Here is an 18,847-nt window from a genome sequence, read left to right on the forward strand (position 1 = left end):
ACGAATGCACTCATTTAGTATTTCCGTATTACTAAACTTCTAAAGGATATGCGACTCATTCTTGAAATAATGATACAGCGTTTGAGTTACCGAAAACGCAATGTTTGATGATGAAAACGTGGAAGGTTTCTTCTTAGTCTTTTTGTAAGTCACCTGATTCGAGGAATTACAGTCCTCACGAGCTAAAAATTTGGCGAAATATTTTTGAATAACTCAAAATATTGCGTTGTTTATTTATTTGCTTTGCATAAGCGAGCGAATTATCGTGATAATGTTTTCAGATGTTTTCAATAGAAAAAATGAATAGGATGGAAAACATTTCCAAAAATAATCCTTAGCAATATGGTTGGTGTGTTGCGGCGCCGTTAGGTACTTCAACTGGGAGCGCGTCCCAATATCATTCAGATTCGATTCAGCTCTATTTATAATAACAAACATATTGCCCTCCAAAAAGTTTACCCTTGTTGCAGTATTGTGTTGCGTTCCTCGAAAATTCGCTGTTGCGAAGGACCCTCTGCTTTCATATACACTACAAGGTATTCCGGCCGTAGCACACAACCATACAATACAAACAAAACAAAATCCCTTTATTTTGAAACTCACAACACAATATAACCCTACGAGCCACCTCACATTGATTACAACATCTTCCTCTACAAGAATCAAGTGTCAGACCTTTTCTGTGGCGACGATTGAACGAAACTTAAAGTTATTGGCATCTGCTTCTCGACTTATACAGCACAATCCAACTAGTTTTTCATAAAAAAGAGGATAAAAACATCATTTTCAGAAAAACAGAACCCGTTTTTCCAGAGCAACTCTACTGCTCATCACCCCAAGCCTTCAAGTGCAGAAAAAGTGGCTCACTTTTTTACCTTGAGGGATAGAAATCTACGCTCATTGTCTACTTTTGAGTGATTAGTGTAACATAAAAGATACGTAAGGGGAAGTCGAGGTTACTGTAAAAGTTATTCGCGTATTTTTAGGCTATGGGTAATTAACTCTTTTCTGTGAAGAAAGTGGAGACCGTAAGGTTTTCAGGCGAAAAGATAAGTAAACGATCGAACGATCTTTAGTTCGAGTCATGCTTGCGTGCGTGTAAATTGTACTTGTTGATATGGCTCAACCCTCCTTCTCATTGTTATATTGTATGTTTTCGACAAAAAATGCATACGTTTAGTCGCATGGCTGCCTCACCAAGAAAACAATGTTTTACGCCAACTTTGATTTCTTTTCACAACTCGAAACCACTGTTGAGCAGCTGTTCAGAGGGGTTTGAACTGTGTGAAAAGCGGTTTAGATGATTCCTTTGTACAGTGCATGCTGAGGTCGATATTCATTGGTACGCAAAGTGTTAATGGACAGCAAGATTAATTAAGCGTTTTATGGTCATCGTGATCGCAGATGTTCTGTTCACTACTGAACAATATGGAATGTGTTCTGGTAAATTAGCACTTAGAGGACCAGATATGTTCATCTGAAAACGAATAAAGATTCGAAAGACTCATTCTGTCAGAAAAGTATTGTCTTATCAATTTGTAAAGTAAAAATAGGAGAAAAGAAATCAGAGTTTGTTGATTAAAAAGGCAGGCAAAAGTCTTTCCGGATTGTACGATCAGAAACGATCTGTCCAAAATATCTTCCTCTTGTTCCTGTTTCATTAGTTAAGTAAGAAGTGTCATGGCATCCCAAATATGTCTTAGTACCGCCGAGGCACTATTTCTTTGGCCTGAACGGTATGCCGCCCATCAGGGTATGGTTTTTAAGGATATGCAGCAGCTTCCCCGACCAACTGAAAGATTTGTTCTTGTTTAGGTATTTCATTCCCCTAGACGGTTTCGTACCGTATAATTATATAAGACAACGTAGCCGCCTTCAAATAAAAGACAAAATAAGTTTGGTAAGTTTGATTGCTTCTCTCTGAGATAAATGAATTGACAGAAGTGTATTACTGTCTATCACGTAAGAAAGTATGCTTGGACAAACGAAGGGATGCCGTGCAATTCAGAACATCGAAGTTCGTCAGGAGCCCATTACCCTCCTGAGTTTGTATCATATTAAAAAAGATTCACGCGGAGTTTTATAAACTGCACAACAAGTTTAAGGAATCTTTAAAAATTTAGATGATTTTTTCTTTGGAATTTTGAAATTTCAGGAGTATAACATGACAGAGGTAAATAGTATGAGTGTTCTTACATGACATAGCTGGACATTGCCAGGTTACTAAGGAATAGATTTTCAAAATGGTGGTCAACACGGAGATTCTACTTCGAGCTTGGAGAGGAAGATGGACTCCATTACAGTGGCTAGTAGAAGTGAAAAAGCTGGCTGGGAAAGATAACGAAGAACTTCAGGACCTAGCAGGTAATTTTTTGTTTATGCTTAATATTGATGAAGCAAGCAGGGGAAACGTCTGTCATGACGCCCCGTTTTGATCGAAACTGAAAATTATTTCAATATGATGCTATGTGATTAAACTTTCAGTACTCGTTTTATTCTTAAGATATCGATATAACTTTCTCCTCCACCCAATTTTATCGTTACTGTGGTGTGAATACGGTAATTACATGCGAAAATAGCCATTGGCTGGTCATTTGAATTTCAAAGTTCATGTTATAAAGATGTAAAATTTGATGCGGATGTTGTTGTAAGGTGACAACATTTCGCTGATTAAGTTCCTGTTTCTCGAAACTTGTTTGCTCGATAGTCTATTGAAGCGTTATTGAGATTTTTCCTAATAATTACTCATGTAACTTATTTATTTTGATGTTAATTTTTAATTTTTGTTTTTATTTTGCCATGATTGTACAGAATGCCTTGTTCAACAAGCTACATTTGGCAGTACACCAAGCACGTTGATATTATCTTATCTTAATCATGGGATTTCCACTAAGGTATGTGGTACAGAAATCACTGCTACCAAGTACTCAGAATACACACATAATGAGTATTTTTTCTCCTAGGTCATTTCATGCTCATCAGCCTTAACAGCAGTTCATCAGGTACGTTTATGAGCTGATGTAAAAATTCATGTTACTCAGGTGTAAAAGTGACATAAAAAAGCACTAAACTTTAAGCAAGCTGAAAAAATGAATGTTATTCCCCTGTATAATCTAGTTCCTTTAAAAGATCAATTTCTTCTTGGTAGCAACATACATATAAATGTCTGACTATCTTGAATCATATCAGTTCCCACTCTCATGCCACTTTGTCCATTGTGGTTCATTGTATTTCATTGATTGAATACTCAAATATTTAGTTGTAAGGTTCATTGACAATTTCCTTTAGTGATGTAAATTTTTGTTAATTATTGCATATGTTTGACTTTAGTTTCAGAATATTATTAAACACAAGTGCTTATCAGCTCTACTTGATCTCCTGCTTGGTTTCATTCCAACCATAAGGTGATTATTGTTATTGATAAATTAAAATCAGTATAAGTATTACTAGATTAACTTCTAGATTTACCAATTTTTATGGTCCTGTTTGGAAGAGGAACTATAAATTAATTATTTTCAATCTGTCATATATCCATTTATTTTGTTTACCTGCTCAATAATAAAGCAATGTTTTTTTGAAAGATTTAGTTTTCTGGCAAATCTTCCCTTCCCTTCTTAGTTTCTTAAGTTATGAATACAGCATGTTAATGCTAAAGCTGTGACCTTGAAAATAAATTGTTTCTGATATTAAACTCTGATAATTTCTGAGCTGAATAAAATGTAAGCTTTTTCGATGATTTGAGAATTCACTTTGGTAAGAAACCAAACTTCCTGTCAACTTTGATTCCTTCCTTTGATTTTTAATCATGAACTGATGAAACCACAAAAGTAAGATAAAATGTTGATTTTCAAAATATGGAAGCGCTAGATTTCCTTTCTCTTTGAAGTGGTCCAGACAGTGATGAGGAATGTCTGCAGCTAGCAGTTTCTTTCATCAAAATCTTGTATTGGCTTCTTATTGTTTCTACAAGGCTGCTCAAGTTGTGTATAGAGGTTTGTAAATTATATCTTTGCACTCCATATTTGAAACATCACTGGTGAAGGTGCTAGTCTGACTAGTACCTAAGATATTTATAATACACATATATATGTAACAGTGATAGAGAGGGGTTTACTGTCAGTTGATACATGTAGTTATGTCCTTTGTGATGTTTGGATAATATATACAGTATTTCCTTGATTTGGGAACTAAACATTGATAACACTGCCTTTGTTAATATAAAACTTGTCTTTGAAGAAGAGGTCACTTATTTATTGTATAAACATCACTTCATCTACTTAGGTGAAATGCTGCATGTATTATTCATTATAAATTTCTCAAAGTTGCACGTAATGTCTGGGAAAACTGGCTTTAGTTCTATCAGAAGTCATTATATGTATAGATCATAAGTAAACTTTGTTAGAAGAAGAATGATAATCTTTTTTTGTTTAACTCACATACTCTGTGTTATACTACCCTTTCTGCATTTTTCAATAATGCAGTCAATACGTCTGTCTGGAGGTATCAATCTCCTGTTTCACTTGGCTAATATTGGAAAATGCCACCGAGCCTTTGGACAGCTCATAGGTTCATCATCTTACAGAGCTATGGTTATTGTAGGAAAGATGGAGGATCAAGGTAAGAAAAAAGAATTTTCTCCTGATTTACATGTCAATGAGAATTATTTCTAATTTCTCACAACATGAGATTAGAAATTGTGGTGAAGGACAGGTAGATCCCCCAGGTATAATGGCTTAAGTGGGAGTGAGTCATGTTAATAACATAAATCTTGCTCTAAGGGTTTCTGTTTCTGTTTCTCATTAGGCACAGCATTGGAACTCGACAGACAGTTGCAAGCACATCTGAAAGACCTTTTGATGACGCAACCTGATGGAGTAGTTCCTGAAGTACAGCTTTACATTAAAGAACTCATGGTCAATTTTAGTAGGTATGAGAGACAAATTAAGAAAAATTTTGCCATGTGCAAATAAATTTATTGTTATTGATTTGGCCTGTCTTATATGAAAGAGATCTATATCTGTCCTCTTATATCTATCTAGCTAATCCTTCTAGTAATTTTTTTTGTGTTAACCAAATTTTTGAATTTCTAGAGATATCCAGTTATTCAGTTTTATATCGTATGCAAGGAAATTTATTTTTATTTCATTACTATCAGTCTATAAATAAAATTTATCAGCCAATCAGCGACAGTAGATTCAAAACATTTTAGTCAAGGCTATATACAGTGTTCCTTTTTGCCAAATAATGAGTAAGGGATGTTTTCCTTACACATTTATTATGATTAATAAATATTGTGTTCGTTTAAAGGTTACAGAGCTTGAATTCTTCATCAGGGAGTGGTGACATCAGTCCAGGGCATGTTCCTAACATGCCTATCCAGATTATTACTCAGTTTCAGGTCAGAACACCAAACTTCAAATAACTTAAAATTTTACAGAGCTTTTGCAAATAATTTGAATCGGATGTAGATATGTCAATTTTTTTATTCACAATTTCATTTGCCGTCTATTTCACAGTTTCCTGGAATAAGTTATATTTCAACTTGGTACAGGGAAAGAAATGATTCTTTGAAGTGAGCTGCAATCATAGACAATTAAGTTCACCTACATGTGTAATAACATGCAATAACCCTTTGTATCCTAGCATCAGTATGCATTTTCTCCTTACTGTTTTCTATAGATTTCCAATGGTACTGATAAGGAGATTTCTATTGACAATCACAAGTTCCTCTGGCAATCATTTCTTCTACTCTCATGAACTTAATATTTGATTTAGCAGCAATACTCTAAGGAGAAATTAGATGCTTGTCATTTCTAGGGGTTTAAGGGTCAAGTAGCTGTCAATTGGTCAGGACATGAGTCTCTGGATCAAAAGGTCCAGGTTCAAGTTTCAAGTTCCACAGTGCCTCTCCCAACCCATGAGTTAAAATAATCCTGATTATTAGTATGGGCAATCAAGGAAAGGTCAGAATAATTCTGGCTGGTAACACTATGATGAACTGGCATCCTGTCAAGGTGGTCAGTAGTAATGACAGACTATGTGTTCCTTATACTCATACTTGTTTTTCAGGTCTTAGTAAGTCCTTTTTACACTCCACATCAAGTTGCTGATGTAATGGAAAGCACTATGCATACTCAGGTATGATATTAGATATTATTAGCTAACTTTGATTTTGACATACATTATTTAAGATTGTTTGCTGCTTCCAAGTAGTTATACTGTCGGTCAGTATCTTTTAATTCCATTTACTCCTGCAAGTTTTTCTTGAAAATGTTTTTGTTTGCAAGATTTTCTTCTAGTTTGAATGGAAAAATGCTACAGGTTTTATCTTAACAAGTCAGCCCTTGTCCAAACACATGTTTGGTTAGTTTTTGAATACGTAGATTTGTCAAGGATTGAATTTTTCAGCCGATCACTTTGGAAGAATACTTGTGGAATAGATTGAGCAGGATTTAAGGGAGATTCTAATCCAGCTAGTTTTTCTGGAAAAAGTGTTGTTAACAAGTTTTTGTTGCATTTAAGTGATTTTTTTACTTTTTAGGAATGACATTTTATCAGTAAGTAGTCTAATTGGGGCTGTTGTCAATAGCAGTGGCTGATGTTTTGACAACTTTACTGGAAGTTGTCATCAGAGTTAGGTTATTGCTATCCATTCAAAAAATATTTTAATGACCCATTTGCACATGCAATGCAACCTTTATTAAGCCACATGGTTGCTCTATTTTAAGGGATGTTCATCCTGATTTTTTTAAGGGAACTTGTTAGGATGTATATTCCTGTATAAGGTGGCACTTAAGTAAATTCTGCCAGTTTCTTTGACAGTTTCATTTCTGAAAGATGAATTGTTGGAGTAAATGTGGTTTGAACATTACCAGTGGCTGATGTCTAATATAATTCTGTTCTTCCAAGAATGTTGCTAGGCATCAGCTATACTTGGAATTTCTAAGATCAGCCTTAGTTGGGCTGCTAGGAGCTCCTGAGAAATCAATGGAAATGATACTGTGGACTGGGTTTTTATTCCTGAAGGTCAGTTGGTGATTTAGCACTTAATGATAATGTGGCTTTTACCACCTTTAATGTCATATGAATACTTAAAGTTCTAAAAATTGGGCAAATTTGTGTTAGACTCTGTGAGAAGAGGTTGATTAGTTCCTCCCTGCTAACCTTGGTGTTTCTATCACAATACCTGTACATATTTTCTTAGATTTTCTTTCTTATTAACTACTGATACCTGTTTGTAGGTCCCCATAGTGATTCGCTTGTTGGAGTCTAGATCTCAGCCTCCTGTTCAACTTCAGCCCAGTCCTGTGGAGCACTCTGCTGCACATACTGCTTTTCAACAACTGCTACAGTTTGCTCCCCTGTTGGATGATGCAGACCAGAAGTGCAAGTTAGAAAATAAAGTTTTTTTAAGACTATCATTAGTTGATAACCCAGTGTACATGCTCAGATTACTAAAGAATCAGCTTTATATATAGTATTATCCAATAGCCTTTTTTTTTATTGTAGGCAGGCCAGAAAGAGCCATTTCTTTTTATTGGTCAAATGTTAAGTCAGCTTGTAGTTTCTTTTAATTTCATTGTTAGACCTTTTCCTGGCTGTAGAAATAAACTAATGTTTAGTTTACATGTAAAAGGCCATTTTTAAGAGAAGTTTCTTATATTCTACATTTTTCTTTGATTACTACCCATTATCTTGCAGATGCAACTGTTACAAAGAATTGATTCAGCAGTACTGCAAAGACCTCAATCAACAGATGGTTGATAGGATTGGACAGCTTGTGTCCCAAAGGTTTGTTTCTGCTCTTCCTCACAATTTCATCTACAAAAGACACAAGTAAGCTATTACACAAAGATGCATTCATCCCTTCAGGCCTTTTTTTATGATTGTAAATAGGTTGCTGTATCATTTGAGTGAGAAGAACATGCTTTGATTACATTTGTTTTACACTCAACATTTCGTCTTGTAATGCTAACAGGTATTCCTTAATGATATAGTCTGGTTTTTTTACAGAACAGTTTTATTTTATTTTGTGCTACCATAGACATGGATTGCAGTTTTTATGCTTTTGTGTGATTTATGTGTTCATCTTTGCAGACACTTATTAGTTACATCCCTCCAACAGTTCATTCCTATTTCCCCTCAATAATATTGTCTGCATGTTAGGTTGTTCTACCATTCAGTTGATTAGATTTCTGTAAAAGGGGTCCAGACACCTGTTGGCCTGATCATTAATTTTTTTGTCATGCTAACACTCTGCAAAACTTATCATCAATCCCTTCTCCTTTTTTTAGAATGTTGTCAAATGAAGCACAAGACTTGTTAAATATTCAAGTGTCTTATAATCATCCAGCCCAGCAGATCCAAGATGAAGGTTTGTGTATTAAACAAAGCAATTTTTGTCGGATTGTTTCAGTTACTGATGTGTTCCCCATTTCCTTTAACTTTCATTCTGAGGTGAGACATAGTGAATGTTGTCTGTTTGTATTTGTATTTCAGAGAGCAAAATAATGGAAATAATAATGGTGAGTTTCATCAACACCTTATCACCCATACAACAATTTCAGTAGAGATAGAGTCATATCTGTATTAAGAAGAAATGTATTAAGTGGTTTGATTGTATTGTTTTCACATGTATTAGTTATAATATTTTTTCATCTTTTTCTTTTCATCAATGTCGTAGTCATTAATGATTATCACCAGCTCAGTGACTGCATGTGCAATGAACAGGTTTGTATGATCCTGTTCAATTTCAAATGATGATGTTTTTTTATGTCAGGCTTTGGAATCTGATCTTAGCAGCAGAGATGAAAAATTTCTTAACCCTTTGTTGAATGTGGAGAAATTTAGATGGATGACAGTTGCTGCAGCAAGTGTGGGAAAACTTCCGAGCCTTATAAATGGGCTTGTCAGGTAAGGAGATTTTAAAGCTTTGTCACTAATGGTTGTTGATTTTGTATTGTTTTAACTGCAATCAGTATTGTAGCCATGACCAAAAAGTCTTGTCCTTCCTATGTTTAGTAAACAATTGGCTGTCCCCCTACTTTTTAGTCTATTGAAAGTGAAAGTTGGATGCTCAGGGGTTCCTCATTGTCTAGCCAGCCTTATAGATAGAATACTACCCCATGGCTGGCAATACCTTTAAACTCATTCATGGGTCCACATTCCAGGCTCCTGTTAAAAACCAATTAGATCTGTGAGGGAAAAAAAGAGAATGCCAGGGGGAACACTTGAACAAAACTGCTACAAAACTGCTCAGCACTTCTAAATAATGATTGCCAAATTGCTTGTGAACCTAGAGATGACAGCTGTAATTTAGCTAAGTACACTTGCACTTGTGAGATTGACCGCTGACCAAAAATGAACACCTTCTGGGCTCACGGAAGTTTACTATATGTTCAAGTGTCATTTAACTAAATTCTAATGTTAATTATCTAGAACAGTAAGCATTGGTTTTGAAAAAGTACTCTTAGCGACTGCCTCAACTTTTTTGCCTTGTAGAGTTACAGAACAAACTCTTCGCCCTGCTACAGAAAAAGAAGACGGTGAGTGGGAATAATAATATAACGAGTTGAGTTTCTTTTGCTCAACTATAAACCTTGCTGATCAATCATGCTCTTTCACAGTGCTTTCCAAATGATTGTCCTGATCCGAAAAACAAACTGATTATCTCTTGTTGGTTAAATTAAACCAGTGAAATTGATTTGTTGTAGTTAAAAAAGGAAGCATCAGAGGGGAGTTATTTAACACGTCTTTCTTGTTGCTGTGTCATATTGGACAAGTATATGGCTCCAAGGTGAGTTTGAGTCTAGTTACTTCTCCTTTTTTAAAAAAACTTATCCTATATTATTTGACAAGTGTTCGGTGAAGGCAAAGTGAATATTGTTGAATATTCCCCGAGATTACGGGGCCTTTTCAACAACATTTACCGAGCATGAGGTGAATCAATGTTTTAGTACAGTTGTTTTGGTGATTATTAGAGCTAAAACTTAAATTGTAGTCTATATCTTTGCTTTTAACTTGTCATGCATCAAGAACCAGACCCGAAATCTCGCACCTACATTCTCAGACATAGTTAGTTGGGACGATTCTCGTGAAGAACGTTTGTGACGCTCTTTCCGCCCCTCTCCCCCCTCCAATGTTATCAGTTGCCAATGTGTCCATGTCATCTTGCAGACCAACACTGAGAGGGGCGGGCAGAAAGTGTCCCAACAAATGTGCGTGGGAGTGTAGATCATATGATCAATCTAAATTGCAGATGACAGTAGAAAAAACTCAATGAAATGAGATATTATGTAGTGGCCGTGTTAAAATTCGTTCGTAATTAAGTATTCAATAGGCTTAAAATGACTAAAAAGAAGCCATTTGCGGCCAGCCCTATCCGGAAAGTTAAGCGCTCCTGTCGTAACCACCTCGGGCTCGCGGGGTGATTATAGCGAGGAGTGACGTAATCCTGACCAAGTAGAGCCGAGAATCTCTAGAATCACATGAGCAGTTATACTAGTTGCGATTATTTAAGAAATTCGTACTCTTATTGGTCAGGTCATTTCTGAAGTTTCTAAGAATCGATTACCGACTCCGTTTGTGGTTCAGTGGATTTTACGTCACATACCTGGCATTGACAAATGGAGATCATTCATTCCTGATACACAACACACACCCAATCAAGCAGCCGTCAACGAATTGCTTAATATGTTCTTCAGCAACTCAGCCTTCCCTGCAAGGTACAGTTATATAACCTGTAACCAGTAGAGCGCTTTTTAGTTGAGTGTCTTGAAAAAGCGAAACTTGCTATAAAAATCAAGTATATAAAGAAAAAGACACAGAGGTTTCAATAATTTTTTTTCGTAAGCGGCTGTCGATGGTGTAAAAGGCGTCTGTGCCGTAAAGGTAACTTCAAACACGGGAGCCTGTTCGCAGGCTAAACAGACGGCAGTGAGAGATGTTAACCCTTTAACTCCCAAGATCTGATTGTTAATTCTCCCCTCTAGCTGCTACACATTTCCTTGTAAATTAGTTACGAGAATGTGGTGTTTGATCGAGATGACAACTTCTACCTGATAAGTCTGAGTAATCTCATTACCTTTTTTGCTGGATAATGTATGGATATTATGGGGAGAAGTTAGGTGTTAATCACTTCTGGGAGTTAAAGTGTTAAAGGCGGTGGTAGACCACTGGTAACTGCCTTTTATTGAAACTCCTGATTAGACTTGTCAAAAAAAAACTTTAGTGTCACAATGAAGCGGTAAGAATTCCTAAAAGAACCCAGCTAGCTGCCTTAACCGTTGTAACCAGCAGGTTAAGTAGTTGAGATTGGTTTAGTTTGGTTAGTTTTTAGACAAAGCGTAGTGAAATAAAACCATTGCGATCTTGAATTACTTTTGACGCTCGTTTGAAAATTGCGCCATTTTTCTCAAACATGGGTCGCTCAGACTTCTTATCATTGTAATGAGAATATTTTCGCTGTGCAGTTAATAGTGAGACCATATTCTGAGTACAGCTATGGGTATGGATGTCGTTGGAGTACATAAGATTAATCTGGGAAGGTGTCTTCAGAAAAAGATGGCGTCCAGGATATTAAAAATTTACTCTGACTTTAAAGTAACAACTTGCCCAGGTTTGAAGAGACTTTTTGTGTTCTTTGAGATATTTTGGCTCATACGTATGTGTGCACCTCATAGCGTCTCAGTGAAAGTTTGACAAGTTTCCCTTTCTCTTTTGATTTCATTTGCTGACGGTGAAACCAATTGCAGCTGACTGTCAGTCCTTCCCAGGTGCATTAACTCCCAAAGTTCCGCGCGACGCGCTGACATCTTTTTTTTTTTTAACTGATGTCTTCTTTTTACTCGCACGGGGACTTCTTCGAAAAGAAGGGACTGCACGTTGTCTGAGAAAAGTGTAGAGCAGAAAGTCATTTCATTATTTAAACTGTCACATAAAGTCCACACAAATTATACAGGTAGAAGTTATGCGCTTTCGTACAGGATTGGACGAAATTACTATGTAACTTGACACATCACCCTGCTAACGTATATTTCATTTTTGATGTATATTTTTCTCAGTCAAGCTAATTGGGATGAACATTGTACGAACGTATCCAGTGCCCTACATGATGTGCTGAAAGCATCGCAGTGGGAGTCAAAAGCAGTTCCTCCTGATCATCTACAGGTAATCTGTCTTAACCCAAAAACTTCCAAAATCTGCTTACTAATTTTTCCTTCTTGCAGTGAAACGTTCTTACTGGACAAGATGGTGTTTTAGCAAGATAATCTGCGCTAACTGTATGATCAGATTGTGAATTTTCTTTTCCTTTTCGTTGGATGATGTATGATATTACAAGGAGAGGTTACATGAAAATAAGCTCTGGGTGCTGATGTGTTGATTTGCTCATAGAAATTGTAGATATCCCAGGTTGCAACCCCTTACTAGTTACTGTCGAATAACGTAAAGAAAGTAGACATTTCTGAAAGGAAAACTTAAAAAGAGGAAAAAAAGGGAGGCGCAAATGGAAACTAAGACAGACAAATTATACTGGAGCTGTTTTCAACTGAGTGTCGAAATTCCCAAAGCAAAATAACCACAATGGTCATTCAGAGCAAAGGAAAGCAATACCAGAAGCCAATGAGAACTCAAAGTACATGTAGAATTAAAGTGACCAACGCACGATTGGTTTTAGTTTTGCATCTGATCGGTCGAGAGGGCGGCGTGAGTTTTCTAAACTAATCAGAGAACACAGTACAATCGTGGATTGCTTTCAACAATTACTTGAAAACTTATCTGTTACCAAGAAGGGAATTACATTTATTTGTCTTTAGCATTATAATGAAGTCCTCCAATTTGTGTTGCTCGCCTCAATTGTGAAATAACTGTTAAATGTTCATATCTTTTGGGAGCCACGTTTTGTCTAGCTCCTTTAATAATTTCTGAGGACAATAACCTGTGAACGGATGTGGTTTGTCTTATAAGTTAGCGATTTTCAGTTGTTCTGATTAAGGGTCTTCTCTGAATCCTTTGATAAAACATAGCTCTCAGGATTCTTAACTCCATTGTATTGTTGTGTTCATCATTATTTTTTCAGAAATTGTGTGAACTTCTCAAGTACGAAGCACCCGCACTGGCGGTTTGTGCTTGTTCATGGAGCTGTGGGCACATTCACACCCTGACTGCGGAAGAAAGAAAGCATCCTATGCGGTAAAACCATTATACATGTACCAACAATCTTTAAACTTGAATCACTCGTTCCATTTGTGGTTCAGTGATGTGCAGTCCTGGAAAATCAACTCAAAGAAAATAATACCTATGACAAATGTCACTTACGCTCAGTTTAAAGGCAGTTTTCGTAAAACCACCCTTTTACATGTATAAGCAAGTCAATGTAGACCCAAACTGAAATTCAACTAACTGCTTTAGTAATTTTTCTATTATACTTTTTGTAGGCTAGTCGGATTCCTTGTAAAGCCTGTGAATCCAAGAGGGTTTTCCCAAGGATTTGTAGAAAGGTAAATTATTTTATCATGAAGTAATTGTTGTAGGAACAAACGAGGTCGTTTATGGATGTGACGAAAGCTGTTTCCGATAACTCGTGAATGCGCATTTTTTCTTTTTGGAAATTTTCAGACCGGATTAATCAGACACTAAACGGTTTTTGTGTTACCTTATTATTTTCAAATGGAATTGCTGAGGTGAGGCTGGGTCCAATTTGTGGCTCGTCTCTTCGTTGAAAGAACAACGCTAAATAACAAAATTAACATCAAGAAGAACAAGAAGTCATTTTACACAATTGTCTTGTTTTACAGGTGCGCGATGTTGTGTGAAGTTATGAAGACGATGTCATCCAGTGTTGAGGGTAAAGGTAACAACTTACAACTTACAACTTATCCAGTGTGGGTAATTTCTCCATTTGTTGTAAATCCTGATAATTTAATTTTTTCAAAGTCAACTCTTTGAGCCATTTCAACCGTCTGTGTCTGTTTACTCTGCAGACAACACGTGGGAGATTGACAACCCGATATCTAAAGGCAAGCCTGTGTCAAAGGTAAGGTTGTAGATAAAGATAAGTCTTGGGTCACTCTGGTCAAAGCTTACTGAAACAGTTTGTGAAACTAGATACAAGTACGGAGAAAATACCTCAGGAGAAATCTATTTCATTGGTAGATGAAAGTAAAGATGAGGATGTGAATTGATGATGATGATTTAGTTATGGCATAAAGCTCTTTCTGATTGGTTTGTTAAGTTATTTTGCACCATATGTTTTCATGTTTTCCTTGTCTGGTTTCTCTACAGACCCTCGCATCATTGTTTTCAAGCGTTGTCAAAGCGCGTCAGCTGAGTAGTAAGACACTTGAACAGTTCAGACATTTGTTAATTACGGGAGGAAATGAGTGGTTCATTTACTCTATAGTCCAGGTTAGCGCGCTCTTGTCACGATCGGTTCGGTGCGAATCTGTTGTTCAATGAATTAAGTTTAATTTTCTCTCTCGTACATTGCCGACTCTTCACGGATGGTTTGCAATCTCTCCCTGCAACTCTTATCTCCCAGAAGTGATTAACATGTAACCTCCCCCCTATAACATCCAGTCATTATCCAGGAAACAGGTTATGAGAATACTTGCTCTTATCAGGTAGAAGTTGTGTTCTTGATCTAACACCAAATTCGCGTTACTAATTTCCAATCAGATCTTGGGAGTTTAAGGGCTAAGCCTATCAAAGGTCTTGTTTTGATAACCTCAGGAGGATCTCTAAGTCCAATCCAGTGTCGCAACACACGTGTGCATATAGCAAACGTTAAAGGCCTTAAACCTGATTCATGAAATATCATGGAGAAATCGCTTTTGGATGAAGGCCTATATGGGGAATTCAGTCTTAGCATCACAACCAATCGTTTTCATTTCTCTCTGAATCAGGAGGTGTTGAAGTGCAACCGACATGAAGATATATTACTGGCAGGTCAGTTATTACATTTAGTTCAGTAACGTCCAGTTTACATTGGAGGTTGTCAGTGAGCCGAAGGCGTAATTTCTTTTGCAGACTACTGAAGAAATCCTTCGCTGGGCGCCTCTCCCTTCCCTGCCCTTGTTTAAGTGAAAATTGGACGAGATTTGTTCGGGTGTAATTAGCTTAAATTTCCATTCTTTGTCTTTTTTTTCCCTTCTTCTTGAGTTGTGCGATGATGTCTCTCGAGAAGGAGAATTCACTCACATGTGCAGTTTTCGGTCTCGTTTAGCTTTCTTTCACCCCTACCCCGTTAAACTCCTCTTCGTTTGCTCAATTTTTCTTTCTGTATTCGTTATGAAAATTAAAATGTTATATTTGAAATGTATGTTAAAATAGTGTTGCATTGTCCAAACTGTCTTTTTTCGTTATTGTTTATTAGCGGACTTGGCCAGTTGTCTTTTAACGTTTGACTCTGAAAGCTTAGTGCCTTGCTTTCTTGAAAAAGTTATGCCAATGGTTATGAATCACGCAGAAGCTGAAACAATATTAGAAGACCCAAAGGTACAGTTGTTTATATCGGTTTTTCCTAATTGTTTGGACACTGGTGTATTCTCATATCCAATCAGCACACATACATATGGGCCTATATTACCCGCTTTGTTCCGCTTTGTTCCGCGATATTGATCAAGCATGTTTGGTTAAGATAGCGAGACGTTAGCTTTGCTCTCTTCATTGAGAACAGAGGAGAAATCTAGGTCTATTAGAACGGAAAAAAAGACCGTGACCTTAAAATGCGTAACAGTCGTAGATGTTTACTCTCGGGAGAAACATGAGGCTTGCAGAAGTCACGCAAAGTAAAGGTGTTCGAGGCAGAGCTCCTTTATGCCACTTGTATTAAAGTGACGGCTAACGCTCAGCTTACGCTTCTCCCGGTTGGCCAAAAGAAAACGTTAATGAATGCTGCATGGGTTAGTCTGGTCGATATTGGGCCAATTTGACCTTAAACTTGATTAATGACACAGACGTGCATTTTCTTCCCTCCAGGGTTGGGCTATCGCTCGGCTTATGGCACACGCTGTGTGTTTGGGAATGACGATAGAACATACACTGTCGAAAGGAGATTTAACTGATAGCGAAATCGAGCGGTAAGAAATGTGAACAAGACTGAGGTGTATTGTTCCTTATTAACTGGCTATTTAAATATCAAGTCAAGGTCTCTTAATTTAGTTCAACTAGTTTGATTTCTTTCTTTCTTTCTTTTTTAAAGCCCGGCTAAAATACAGAGGTTGGACAGTTTTCCCTCTCTCTTCAATTCCACGTCTTCATCACGCGTCCAACAGACTCTTGGTACGTTTATTTTGAAACGTAGACAGCATTTGATTGTAATGACATGACTGCGAAGATTATCACGTTTTATCTGTATTTTTTTACCAGTAAACATCACATTGTGCCGAGTTCCGAAAGTTAAGATATTGACCTCTATTTCGATCTATTGATTAGTTCGCTTTTGTGAGGATTTTATTGCCACCGTTAAAACCACCGAGGTTGGACCAGTGCCAGCACTATTGGTGTCCTTCCTTCAACAAGCTGTCGCCAGTATTGGAACCATCGTTGGGCCCCTATCAGCCTGTCTTCCAGAAGATTTGGTAGGTACATGTAGTTTTAATTTTTTTAGTCAAAATTGTGGGTCAAGGACCACTTCTCATTCTTTCGTCCCTTTCGTTCAAACCTTTCTTAACCTTCAACACTTAGAGAAGGATTAAAGTTTCATAATAACGCCTCAAGTAACTTTTTATACATTACTTGCAGGACAATATGTTAAACAGAGTACTTACACTTTTTGATTTCCTATAAAGCAATTTATACTATAAATAAATCTTTAAAAGAAACTGCATAAACTGGCAGTTTATGCAGTTTCTTTTAAAGATTTATTCAGCAAAACCTTGGGAAAGCTCATTAGTTTAGAAAAAAATTGAATGTCACTATTTGGAGTATACTGGTTTATCTCTGGCTCGTTCACATCCCCTTAAAGAATGACTCGTTTTTTGACCCTTTACACCCTAACATCGGTATAAATATTCTCTATTCTGTTCTCTATAAATTTCTTAAGTTGATGACAGGGAGAATTTGTTTAACAATCAGAAGCTTCTTTAGTTGGTGCTTATTTCCTTTATCGTCATGACCTTAATGTGTGATTTGTGGGTGATATTGTAAGGAGAAGTTAGATGTTAGTCACTCGTTGGAGTCGAATGGTAACATAACTAGCATACTTATACCATTTCAGGTAAAGGAAATATTGGAATTATCACCTAGTCTTCAGAACACACCCGATGTACTTTTGGGGTTGTGTAACATGAAGACAACGGAAGGTCGACAGTTGTGTGCCAAGGCTTTGTGTAATAGTATTTGAACGTATGTAGATTTGCATAATTGACTGGAAAGAGTTCAGTGGCATGGACGATGTTAAGGGTTGTTTGAATGATGAACTTAAAACAGAGGTCAAGCATAACGTTGGGAATCAGTTGTGGATGTGAACGCCGCCAGCTGATGTAAGTTCCTTTGGTAAAGGAAACTCTGCATGGGATACAACGATTTCAAGGAAACGGATCGAAATTTTTGGTGGAAAAAAAATGCGCACAACAACAACACAACAACAACAACAACAGCAACAAAGAGAAAGTTACTTCAAAGAAGTAGAGTGGGAAGAGAAAGAACTGAAAATTAGACTTCTAGGTACCAGAATGGGAAGAGATAGGACTGAAAATTAGACCTCTGGGCACCAGGGTTGGAAGAGAGTGGACTGAATCGAGACCTCTAGCTATCAGAAGTCGGAAGAGAGAGGACTGAAAACGAGACCTCTAGGTACCAGGGCCGGGAAAGAGAGAACTGAAAATGAGACCTCTAGGTACCAGGGTCGGGAAAGATCTGACATATAGGCTAACCCCGAGTTACCCCAAAATTTCCGTTGCGTTGCGAGGCCGGAAACTCATTTTCTCAAAGAATCAGCAGTCGGCCTCGGTTTCAAAATGGAGACATAAGGAACTCAGCTTTGGTTCATTATCTGTGGACCACAGAGTTCCTTGATGAACAGTCTCTCATGGGTTTACCCTCTATTTAATCGTGTATTTGCAAACCCTCTACTTCCACTACTCAGGTGGCAAAGGAAGAAAACGTGAGAATTAAAGAATGTAAATACATGCACACAAATATTTAAAGAATATCTTCATACGAGTAGAAGTAAAATGTAAAGTTTATGTCTGGTTCATTGTACTGGAGCGAGCTTGTGAACGTATAGTTATTTTTATGGCAGCTTTCGATTTAAACACTTTAACCGCAGTTGAAAATGGTGGGGGCATTTACGGAACAAAAAAAATAGAAGTTACTCCTTAGCCAAAACTTGCCTTAGATGGCTTTGGGCTCTCCTACCACCATTTGAAAGTCGGGAATTGCCTGGGAACGAGGATTCGGGCCTTATTCGGTCACTATAGAAACCAGCGCAAAGTATTACCTTTATGCACAACGTAGCAACATTGTTGGGTGCAATCTGATTGGCGAGACTCCAAGTACTCTCGTTTGTGAAAAATTAAGGGTTTTGCCTTTGAGTTTGCAAACATTTGCGATGGTTTAGTTGACAGGGTGATATCCAGCTTCCTGAGTTACTTGAAGCTTTCTGCCTCGCTTTGTTAATTTAACAATTTGTTCAATCACTTGCAAAGCATTTTTTTTTTCGAAAAGTTTTCACCAAAGCAATATTCATATTCAGTCTGCTGATCAGAAAACAAAATAACCCAGAAAAATATCCAGAAACTTATAGGAGAACATGCAAACGTATGGCCAAGGAGCAGTTGGTTTTTTGATTCTGGTTGGTTGAAACGTTCCAAATCAATCAAAGAGCGTAGTGAAGAGAAGGAAA

At 37.1% G+C, this 18,847-nt stretch overlaps 1 protein-coding gene across 2 annotated transcripts; it reads left to right on the forward strand.

The window, feature by feature from the left end:
* Nucleotides 1-2,159: 2,159 nt before the first annotated feature.
* On the forward strand, nucleotides 2,160-18,188 carry LOC113680254 (mediator of RNA polymerase II transcription subunit 24). Of its 2 annotated transcripts, none has more exons than XM_089197189.1 (30): nucleotides 2,160-2,364; nucleotides 2,812-2,894; nucleotides 2,964-3,002; nucleotides 3,331-3,404; nucleotides 3,887-3,992; nucleotides 4,482-4,617; nucleotides 4,804-4,927; nucleotides 5,308-5,398; nucleotides 6,070-6,138; nucleotides 6,910-7,026; nucleotides 7,242-7,390; nucleotides 7,702-7,791; nucleotides 8,295-8,374; nucleotides 8,500-8,525; nucleotides 8,780-8,913; nucleotides 9,502-9,545; nucleotides 9,714-9,796; nucleotides 10,543-10,724; nucleotides 12,063-12,168; nucleotides 13,079-13,191; nucleotides 13,437-13,499; nucleotides 13,797-13,846; nucleotides 13,983-14,035; nucleotides 14,284-14,406; nucleotides 14,904-14,946; nucleotides 15,374-15,495; nucleotides 15,979-16,079; nucleotides 16,202-16,281; nucleotides 16,435-16,580; nucleotides 17,219-18,188. In XM_089197189.1, exons 1-30 carry the CDS (start codon nucleotides 2,244-2,246, stop codon nucleotides 17,342-17,344), a joined length of 2,874 nt encoding a protein of 957 aa, XP_089053315.1. In that variant the 5' UTR covers nucleotides 2,160-2,243; the 3' UTR covers nucleotides 17,345-18,188. The 2 variants fall into 2 exon arrangements, with proteins under 2 accessions (XP_089053315.1, XP_027053074.2); XM_027197273.2 differs by having other exon boundaries at nucleotides 2,165-2,364; nucleotides 13,797-13,852.
* The last annotated feature ends 659 nt before the right edge of the window (nucleotides 18,189-18,847 follow it).

This window comes from Pocillopora damicornis, chromosome 2 (assembly GCF_964200805.1).
Source record: "Pocillopora damicornis chromosome 2, jaPocDami1.2, whole genome shotgun sequence".
In the NCBI taxonomy this organism is placed as follows: domain Eukaryota; kingdom Metazoa; phylum Cnidaria; class Anthozoa; order Scleractinia; family Pocilloporidae; genus Pocillopora; species Pocillopora damicornis.

What these genes read in the sequence shown, in the direction of transcription:
- LOC113680254 (XM_027197273.2), top strand. Translation starts at nt 2,244, where the DNA reads ATGGTGGTCAACACGGAGATTCTACTTCGAGCTTGGAGAGGAAGATGG. An exon ending in GGTTTCATTCCAACCATAAG is followed by an intron (nt 3,405 to 3,886) that starts GTGATTATTGTT and finishes TTCTCTTTGAAG; the next exon opens with TGGTCCAGACAGTGATGAGG. An exon ending in AAAGCACTATGCATACTCAG is followed by an intron (nt 6,139 to 6,909) that starts GTATGATATTAG and finishes TGTTCTTCCAAG; the next exon opens with AATGTTGCTAGGCATCAGCT.